Source organism: Sphaeroforma arctica, assembly GCF_001186125.1.
Source record: "Sphaeroforma arctica JP610 unplaced genomic scaffold supercont1.19, whole genome shotgun sequence".
NCBI lineage: Eukaryota > Ichthyosporea > Ichthyophonida > Sphaeroforma > Sphaeroforma arctica.
Genome location: NW_014040539.1, coordinates 184,526 through 195,697, shown reverse-complemented (window position 1 = coordinate 195,697; position 11,172 = coordinate 184,526). Strand labels below are relative to the sequence as shown.

The following is an 11,172-nucleotide window of genomic DNA, read 5'->3' as shown; positions in this document are numbered from 1 at the left end:
TGTGTGTGTGTAAAAATTACACGAATACAAATTTAATTTTATATTTACAAATAGTATATCAAACTGTAAGTTACTATGCCCATATCAATCAAACTTGCGTTGAAACACACACTAGTGTCTGACATACACACTACTATATGGTCTTGGGAAGTCTAAAATCTACATACCAAAACAAGCACGCGCCAGCCTGCACGTGACAACATGGCAGCCGTGGTTAGGCCACCCAGTCCGCTACCGATCACTATAGCGTCCACCGGGCCCCCATTCACGAAATCTTCTATGCGTTTCTTCGTGAAGCCCTGCCGCACGGAATCATGCTGAGCTGCGTATGCTTGTTCTTTCGTCATACTGTTAGCAAGTATTTATTTACAGGTCGAGCCTGTTGAGGTCATGTGTTTGGAAGAAAACAAGACTTGACTCTATCTATGTCCATTTATATTAATATTTATGCGACAATATCATATTCCATCTTACTTGTTTGGCTACAGGCGGTCAGACGCCCACAAACAGCAAACTGCAAAGAGCTTTGGCTTTTTCTGCACACTTTGCTCTTTTGTGATAAATATAAAAACGGCGGTGAGAGTCAAAGATATTTTATTATTGTGCAATGAGATTTTAAGATTTCATCATTCTGTGTCAGTTTATTATGCTGGCCAGCTGTCAACACATATCTAACAATTAGGCACGGGTCATTCAAAAATGCATGACGATCAAACATATACATATTTGGTGTGGATGCTGATTGCTGGATATCGTTGTTGTCGATGCTCGCTCGTCAGCTAAATATGTATGTTATAAATTTGTGGCTGTATGGATGTATGCGTGCGTTTCTTTTTATGATTCGGCCTTCAAATGAATAAAGATTTTTGAAAATTTAAAACAGACTGTTTCTACGAAGTATGTACTGGGGGGAGTGACTTTATAGTCGGTAGCAATGACTGGAGCTGAGAATCGAACAATCATACACGTAGCCGGTGATTTGTGTATAGCCTTACTTTGAATTATATCTGGAGAAGAAAGATTGGGCAAGGGTGGTGTTGTCTTGTTATAGTGTGTGTTCCTTGTGTCTTTTATTCAGTGGGTGGTGTTGTCTTGTTATAGTGTGTATTCACTTGTGTCAGTGGAGCGCTGAGCCTCGACAGTATCTAAATTCTTAACTTATTCTGCATGTGCACGCGATAGTGCAAGTACACTACACGACAGTGAATAAAACGCATCAATCTTCATCACTATAAATATTGCATTTGAACACTTCGTCAATAAGTTACATAGGCGGTTTTGAGGGGAATTCGCGTCAATGTTGCGCTACGAGTACAATGTATGTACATACAGTGTGTTTACGTCGCACTATCTCCATTGCCCTCGATAGGTGGTTGTGAGATTCACAAGGCGTGGCACTAAACAAACGCGAAAGAAGTACTGTCACCTAGTATAGAGGTCTGATATGACGAGCCGCAATCCGTTATGTTATAACTACCCTTTTTGAAATAAGAGCTCGGGATTCAACAGATACACGACACATTGTATCCAGCGACGTTGGGTTAATATATTTCTTACTGTAAATACGATGCATCTCTGCTATTCAATAGAACGCGTTACTGGGTTTAATAGCAATCCCGAAAGATAAGTGAACATCTAACCGCCGTTGTGCCGCTAAACCTTGGATCGGTAAATGTGTCATTTAGAATACACGACTTTGTTCAGAATACAATAAATATCGAGAATGAGCATATGCTCGATGCGTTAAACTTTGTTGACACCTGCGCAATATGTCAAAGGCGAACGTGTGCGAGTTGAAATAACTCAGGCACGGGCCCCATTACGTTTCTCACAGAGATGCCCAACTGGATGATTTTAAAATAGCATATGGTATTTATATAAGGGTTGTTTAATCAAATGTAGAAACTGCGGTTATCCTTTGAATGCTGATCATACGAAATGCTAGTATTACAATACACCACTCTGTCCCAGCTGTATATGTATTGATTCTGATGATATCACCGGTTGACAGCTTTGGTTTCTGTGGCTTTTGCCGTATTGTTGGAGTTTGATAGGTCGACTAAAATGATTCAGCAACATCTGCAGGTTTAGACTAAAACATCAACTCCCTAAACTATTATCAAAACATATATATTCCTGCACTGTGAACTAAAACGCACAAATTCATATATACTTTCCTGATTATATGCCAAAAGCGAAAGCAACCCATTTTTGGATTCCATTACAGGTGCGAAAAAACGACAGTAACAAATACATATTTTAAAGAAACAATGGGGAAAGCGTTCTTAATATATCACATATATTCTCAAGCTACCAACCGGGTTCAGTGGTTGCAATAGTATGGGATGGAAAGAGCCTTTTATATATACATTATCTTCAGAAAAAAATATAAGAGAGTCACCGACGTACGTTTTTTTAACACCAAATGTCGGTTGGTTATGATAGTCATAAAAATCGAACTCCAACAAGTAGAACCTTGGTATATAAATGTGCAAAGAGTGCATTATATCCTATAAATTATAAGTGCTCTCATAGTAAACTAAGAATTATTGTATAATAACCTATCAGATACTTCTAGATGTAGCTCGTGCATCCTAAATTCTGCAGCTTTGTATCTCCTTAAATGTTTTGTTAGGCACGAGAACAAACCCCCCTCTCCCACTATTTTAAAGAACTACATAGGGGCATAGAGCGCGTGAACGGAATAACAGTATCCGCATCATCTGAACCAAAATGGAAACCGGATTTTTCAAGAGTATGGTTGTTTTATATTCTGATTGCTTTTAAAATATCGCACCTCTATATTTTTTTTAAATGCATACCTGAGCAACGCAAACCGTTTATACGTTAATTTTTGTACATTACAGTATTTGATTTTTAACGGATTTATAAAAACGTATTTGAAAGCCAAACCCGTCAAATACGTTCTTTTTTGAAGTATGTATGTATATACAGCGTTTGATTTTTTAACGTATTTTCAACGCTTTTAAAAAAGCCAACAACCCTGACTCGGGTACAACAGATGCAGTCTGATTGAAAGATTTTGGCGGGAAGGCACAACTTTTTGCAACGGAATTCCGTGACTGCTAGTGTCTATTATTTACATGAGGTTATAAAAATATATCATTTGCCTCTGCCACTCGCTCAATCAATGAGTGCTATTTATATATTACATTAGAGGCATACCTTACAACGACCATTCAACTCACTGGTCAACAGTATATAATACACATATACACCCATGCATATACAGTCATACATATAGATTGAACGTTGAGAGCTCATGGGTGAGAATACGCTGCGCACATACATAGATTCAGCTCGAGAGCAATGTCACGCTATCCAGCATTCCAACACCAGGAGGAGAACGCGACTCCCACCCGCATACGCACCTACACGCGTCCGAAAGATGTGGATTCAAGCATCATCAAGAATCGCGTTATAAGTAAGTTAGTTCTGTCAATACGATATTGATATGTATTGGAAATATTTATCGAATTGAAAGTTATGTAATCAATTAGTTTGTATAATATCTTTATACCTAGGTCGGCTCAATCGGTTAGTCACTATTGTATACAACATTAATGTGTATCAAAAAGGTTCTATGTATTAGTATACAAATATAATGACATCTTCGTATCATACACTTGATCATTATATATGTCGGTTAGTATACAATATTAATACGTAGGATGTATATGGATATCTACATACCGCAATTTTGGTCGATAAGCAAGTCAGTATTATTTACGACATTAATTTATATGAAAAGGTTTAATATATTGGATACTATACGGATATGAGAACAGCTTTATTCAGATAATTTCATCGATAAGTATATTTCAGTATTGTATACAAAACAATACCAGAAACTTCAATCCACGTGGAAATATAAACTCGTCTGAGAATATCGTCACACCGTAGATTCGATAAAACGATTATTCCGATCCAATAGCTATGTTTGTATGCGAGACCATGTCAATGTGGCACGCATTCGTCGGTCGACGTAAGATTGTGAGTGCTTTGACTTATCGACATAGCGATCTCTGCTATATATATATATATATATACGTGTGTACGTGCAATTCAATTGCAGTGTCTGTGTGGCGTTACCAAGAAGCCTTTCGGGAGACAACAAGGGCTTCTTTTCGGAATGTGTGCATGTATCACTTTTTACACTCCTGTACGTGGTTTAAAATTCGCCTTGTCTGATGATAACTATGTCTCGTAGGACCCAGCATACCCTTTATTTTGTTTGTGGTAATCGTTTTGTTTGGTAACAGTACATTCCTTGACTAGCCTTCATTTATTGTACTTGTATGTATACGCTATTTCAATGCCTATTCGAACCAATGATCTATTTGATTATATATATATATATGGGCGGATCTACGGCTGTGTATATCCGCTCGGACAGATCTCAACCTGTGTTTATTCCGGGTAGTCTATGTTGTCACTATCACGTCACTTGCTGTATGCGATAGTTTAAGCGTGATACAGACCGTAATCTCTGCCTGGATATTATCCATCTCAACTGTTGATATGAATCAACCTTACCAAAGTAAGTATCTACTATTCTCAGCAGAATTCGTCACTGTGTGATATATTCGAATGATTAAGCACACAGTATCTATTTCGGATGTTAATAGGCATCTGCAACATTAACACTGCATCCTAAGTTCTCTTTCTTTCATCTGGTATGTTCCGATGATCAACAGTTCACAGCTCTCGAGTATCATTTGCAAGTCTAGAGTACATACATACATACATCCATACGTGCATACATACATACATACATACATTCATGCATACATACCTACATACATACATACATACATACATACATACATACATACATACATACTTACATACATACATACAAATGCATATACAGTGGGTGAAGATCCGTTCTTGCCCTCCCGGTGCACGCACTTATATGCAACCTTTCACAGCCCTTCATAGAAGTGCTCTCTTGCAATCTTATAGTAAACTTGTGCTAAACCTCTGTAAGTGCTCTCTTGCAATCTTATAGTAGACTTGTGCGAAACCTCTGTAAGTGCACGGTATAAAACAGCACTTGCCCCTTCAACGCCCACATGAATACAATTGACCCGTGGGCTGTATTCGACGAACCTGTATTCTCACTCATTCTCAGTCACGTTATTGAACCGTAGGCTGTATTCTACGAACCTGTATTCTCACTCATTCTCAGTCACGTTGCGTCATGCCATCGGCGGAATCGAGAATTGCAAGTAGTTTGTTTGAGGTTATGAGAGAAATACATCAAGCACGCTTTCAGCCTGATCCTTAAAGCTTGTTTGGTACATACTTTTCTTTGGCGAGTGTACGTAAAATATATTGTCCTTCAGGTGTCAGTATCTGTGTCTGAATCTCTGACACTGGGGTAAGAGTTATCCGGAACAGTACACACTCCACAACCCAACCTTTCCACAATGCACTATCAGTCAACTGTACAAGACACTATACCCTTCAGCTCCATTCTGTCACACGCGCAAATATCATATATATATATACATATACATATACACAAAAGTATGTACTGACGAGGTTGTCTCTGCATTCACGGTTGGCTTTATATCACTAAAGTTAACACACCCTTTGCCTGCCTTTATTATATTTCTTGCACGGAGTGGATTCTCTATACTCATCCGTTAAGTACCTCCATTCCATCACTCACACAATGTATCGGTCGTTTATACTCGCCCTGTGATTATCTCTATGTATACCATATCTTCACAGTACATTTACGTTACTTGCTACCAACTGCCACTCCAATACAATACTCACACAGTAGATCACGTGTTTATACTCAACCTTTCATTACCTCTATACCATTTCTTACACACTATATCGGGACTTGACCTTACGCTCTTTTTCTGACCTGTATTACGGTTTCGATCGGTTGTTTTCGCCGCAGATGCACTGGGTGAGCGTGCGCCTACGAATGTGCGGACTCAGCCCGCTACCTACTCGGGTATACCTACACGCACAGGCACATCAGGTACATACCCTGTTGTGTGAACATGCTCATATCTACATGGCATATAAAAGCACATGTTATATTTATTGATTTCAGTAGACGTGTACCTGCACGCATAGGCACATCAGGTACATACGTTGTTGTGTGAACATGCTCATATCTACATGCCATATAAAGCACATGTTATATTTATTGTTTTCAGTATACGTATACCTGCACGCACAGGTGCATCAGGTACATACCCTGTTGTGTGAACTTGTTCATATCTACATGCCATATAAAAGCACGTGTTATAAGTATTATTTGTAACATGAGTATGTAGTCGATCGCGCGTATACCAAGCACATACATTGCGTGTATCCCATAGTACGCCCAGACATGCCATATGGAGCAGTATTGCACGCATGCGTACAAGGTTATTTGAACCTGCTTAGTAGAGGCATGGGGTGCAGATGTCTCCAGCATGTGCGCAGTGGCTGTACCCGTACTTACAGTTTTATCATACTGAGTGTACACGTGCTTCCAATAGACCTACTGATGGAACTTGTATTACGTTTATTCGTATATAGCAGCTGGCCTATTCGTTGTATGGGTACGGTCAATGGGCGTAGATGCCTACTAATGCCTTGCAAACGTATTGGGTGTATTTTGACTGAATATAGTCGTACATAGTGTGTGCGCACGCCCAAAAAGCACTCACAACGACCTACTGACACTTTTACGTTCGCTTCCCCTTCAAGCAGATGTATTGTTGCAGACTCAGCAGGGTACCTGTCGTGTACCGCTGTACTCACAGGAGGAGGCTGGTAAGATGTGCTTATGTTATGTATACGTATCTGTCCGTTAGCGTGTTCTTGTGTGGTGTGCTTATATTATGTGTACGTATCTGTCCGTTAACGTGTTCTTGTGTGATGTGCTTATGTTAGGTATACGTATCTGTCCGTTAACGTGTTCTTGTGTGATGTGCCTATGTCATGTATACGTATCTGTCCGTTAACGTGTTCTTGTGTGATGTGCTTATGTTATGTATACGTATATGTCTGTTAACGTGTTCTTGTGTGATGTGCCTATGTCATGTATACGTATCTGTCCGTTAACGTGTTCTTGTGTGATGTGCTTATGTTATGTGTACGTATCTGTCCGTTAACGTGTTCTTGTGTGATGTGCCTATGTTATGTATACGTATCTGTCCGTTATCGTGTTCTTGTGTGATGTGCTTATGTTATGTGTACGTACCTGTCCGTTAACGTGTTCTTATGTGATGTGCTTATATTATGTATACGTATCTGTCCATTAACGTTTTCTTGCGTGATGTGCTTATGTTATGTATACGTATCTGTCCGTTAACGTGTTCTTGTGTGATGTGCTTATATCATGTATACGTATCTGTCCGTTAACGTGTTCTTGTGTTCCGTTACTCTCCCCTGAGCTGGCGAGGCTTACTTCGCCTGTGTATCGTTACTTTCTCGGTGCATTTGTATCTTATGCTTCACCGACGAATAAGGAGGTATTCACAGGCATTAAGTGGTAAGACGTTCGCCTCATACGCGTATATTTAGTTATACATACGCGTATACTTGAATACTTGTACACGTGTATACATATTATACTAGTTATACTTGTATAGTAGATACACCACACACTCGTCGTTGATGGATCGGTACTGTATCCCACTAGCACGGTTAGTGGGAGGCCTGGGGGCAGTTGGGAAGAGAGGATATGACATAGGAGCACCAACGTGGGCTGCTTTAACCGCGGACAGTTGTACTTTTAAGATATTGGCTTACTTACGGAACATTTAGAGCGGCTGGATATCGGCTGTACTGGTAGTATACGCTTGCTCGTATAGCCATATGGGACGATACACACCCATGCATATATATGAAACTTCGCTAACATGCGATACATTCGCTAACTTACATGCATATGCATGCATCTGTTCACGTATATATACAACCTGTGTATTGCCACGCGCAGATCAACAGGGGGTCATCCAGTCATACCCCAACCACATACACACATATACAAAGCCACACAACGTCAGACGGCACAGACACACGCATATGTATCTAATCACGTTCGCGATTACTTACACCCATTGCATCTCTCCATGTATACAAACACACACTTATGTAGCGGCGATGGCAGGACATGAAGAGCGTGTGAATGGCTACGAACAACCCCACCACATCAACAGTGCTACGCCAAGGCGTGCCACGGCTGCGGCCAGTACCGCAAGTACTGCGCACTATGGCGCCAAGAAGACAACGTCTGAGTTGGGGTCAATGCCGGACAAGGTAGGTCACACAAGTCACTCATCACGTACGTTTGCTTGTGACGGTATATATATATATGTATATATATATATGTATGTATATATATATATATATATATATATATATATGTGTGTGTGTATGTATATGTATATGTATATTTGTATGTATATATATATATATATATGTATCTAGATGTGCCGGTATGTATTCTTTTTATGTGTGTGTGTTGATACCCTCATGTGAGTGTCTGTGTCTGAGTTATGGTCAGTATCGGACAAGGTAAGTCATTCAGATCACTCCTCACATACGTTTGCTTGTGTCGGTATATATGAGCTTCTGATATATGTATCTAGATATGCGGGTGTGTATTTTTCTGTGTGCATATACCCTCATGTGAGTGTTCGTGTCTGAGTTGAGCTGTGTGCCGGACAAGGTATCACAGCCATAGCATGTCTTTGTTTTTGATGGCAAATAAGAGGTTCTGATATGTATATGTATATACGCATATGTATATTATTGTGTGTGTGGCTTTACTTCGATTACACCGAGCTAAAGTATGTATTCGATGTGAACCTATATATATATATATATATATATATATATATATATATATATATACCATGCTATTAGTTATTTAGACTGTCCTAGGAACAATATACAGCTTAACCCTCTCTCAACCCACACTGCAAAGTGTGTATTCTACCCTGTAGACTTGAACTGCGTATATGTTAAGGAGACATGCTGAACTCAACTCTGATACGTCCACCTGTACGGACTCTTACAGCACTGCATAGCTATTCTCTGGTACCAAGCTCCCAACCCACGCACCCACGCACTTTGTAACAATCTACCTGCAGCAAAAGGAACGCTATCTGGTAGAGCAGACCAAGAAGTACAAGCAGGAGATGGAGGAGATGATCCGCATTATTGACAAGGTGTGGTTTAATATGAGGACTGCGTGTGTTGTATAGGACATGGCTTGAACTTCCGTGCGTATATGTGGCTAAGACCGACCCACTGTATGTAGCAATCAGTTGTCGGGGAGTAGTAGAGACTGCTAGTGGTTAAGTAACACTATCAGTACCAACCTGACCAGTCTATTGACCTTGCTTCCGCCGATGGTGTGTGTGTGATTGCGCATGTTGACAGTTGTTCATGTTATATCTTATGCTTATCCGGGCAGTAGCGACAGATCACTACGTGTTTCTAGACTAGAGTGTCCATCGTCAGCTGATTCATATTCCATTGATCAGGCAGTGTAGTGTAGTATATATCAGTGTCATTGACTAGTATATATCAGTGTCATTGGCTAGTATATAACAGTGTCATTGGCTAGTATATATCAGTGTCATTGGCTAGTATATAACAGTGTCATTGACTAGTATATAACAGTGTCATTGACTAGTATATATCAGTGTCATTGACTAGTATATAACAGTGTCATTGACTAGTATATATCAGTGTCATTGGCTAGTACATAACAGTGTCATTGGCTAGTATATATCAGTGTCATTGGCTAGTATATATCAGTGTCATTGACTAGTATATAACAGTGTCATTGACTAGTATATATCAGTGTCATTGACTAGTATATATCAATGTCATTGGCTAGTATATATTACTGCCTGTATATCACTCTTACTACCGGCGTGTATATGTTGGTACCAGGAATCGATAGTGAAGTCCATTGTTGGTGATGTCATTGCCCCGGTGTGTGTGCGCGTGTATCTATGGCAGTTTCGTTCCCACACGCATCACATGATACTGAACCCGTGCTTGGCATGGACATAGGCGACTGTTGTATGCTGTTGCTGGCGGGCTGCCTGTGGTGTGGGTGTGATATACCTCACACCACTCTGCTTGATGGAGCACCTCTACATCTACATCTCATCTATGTCAGATATAGGTATACACTGACTATATGATCGACTAAAGTGCAGTCTATGCCATCTACATTTCATCTGTGTCAGATGTAAGTATACACTGACTATATGATCAACTAAAGTGCAGTCTATGCCACCGCTCACCACCACCACAGGGCATGAACGAGCAGAAGAACTTGCAGGAGAAGCTGGACAGCAAACAGCGCGAGCTCAACAAGATGAAGGACGCCAAGAAGATGCTTTCCGAGGTACCTGTACCACCTGCGCGTGTGTGTGTACCAGTCTGCGTGTGGCTGTGGAGAGGATATCCTTGCCAGTGCATCTGAGTTTGTGTGGATATGGTTGTTGTTGGTGCGTGTGGCTGTGGAGAGGATATCCTTGCCAATGCATCTGAGTTTGTGTGGATATGGGTGTTGTTGGTGTGTGTGGCTGTGGACAGGAAAACCTTCTCAATGCATCTGAGTTTGTGTGGATATGGGTGTTGTTGGTATGTGTGTGCTCGTAATGGGCACAATGATTGATGTCGGGTGAAGAGCTCTACGGTTTAGTTCTGCTGTCGAGTGTGTGTATGCAAAAGGCTCTGAGATTCAATTCCGCTGTCGAGAGTGTGTCTACAAGCGACATGAAGATATATATATTGTAAATGTGTGTGTGTGTGGGACGGCGTGGATAGTGTGCGTTGTGCAGTTGCTCCTGGTATAAGCTGCTCTTTGAATGAGGCCAGGGGTACGTTTACTACTTGCGTGTGTGTGTACAGTACTGGCTGTGGGTATCAGAGGCGTCTGTTCTATTTCATATAGGCTGTGGCCTTGAGGTCTAATAGTATGGGCTCTTGCCAGGGGGGAGTCTCTCGTCCAAGCTTTTGAGTGGAGTTGTGATGTGTAGAGAAGCGTGGCCACTTTCGGTTTGAGGGATGTGTATTACCAGAATGTGTCGACCAAAAAGACGTACTAGAACTCCGTTGTATTTAGCATTATGATACAATCACCTACGATAAAATTTCGTTGTAATT

At 40.6% G+C, this 11,172-nt stretch overlaps 1 protein-coding gene across 1 annotated transcript in view; it reads left to right on the top strand.

Moving 5' to 3' along the window:
* Positions 1-3,162: 3,162 nt before the first annotated feature.
* The window catches only part of SARC_00587 (hypothetical protein), a gene marked incomplete at its 3' end in the record, with an annotated part of 19,514 nt that continues 11,504 nt past the window's right edge, over positions 3,163-11,172 (top strand). The window contains exons 1-6 of the mRNA XM_014305733.1: positions 3,163-3,445; positions 5,939-6,022; positions 6,742-6,807; positions 8,138-8,298; positions 9,135-9,212; positions 10,316-10,408. Of these exons, the coding sequence (XP_014161208.1) occupies positions 3,331-3,445; positions 5,939-6,022; positions 6,742-6,807; positions 8,138-8,298; positions 9,135-9,212; positions 10,316-10,408 (597 nt within the window). The 5' untranslated portion in view covers positions 3,163-3,330. The remainder of the gene's footprint in view (positions 3,446-5,938; positions 6,023-6,741; positions 6,808-8,137; positions 8,299-9,134; positions 9,213-10,315; positions 10,409-11,172) is intronic.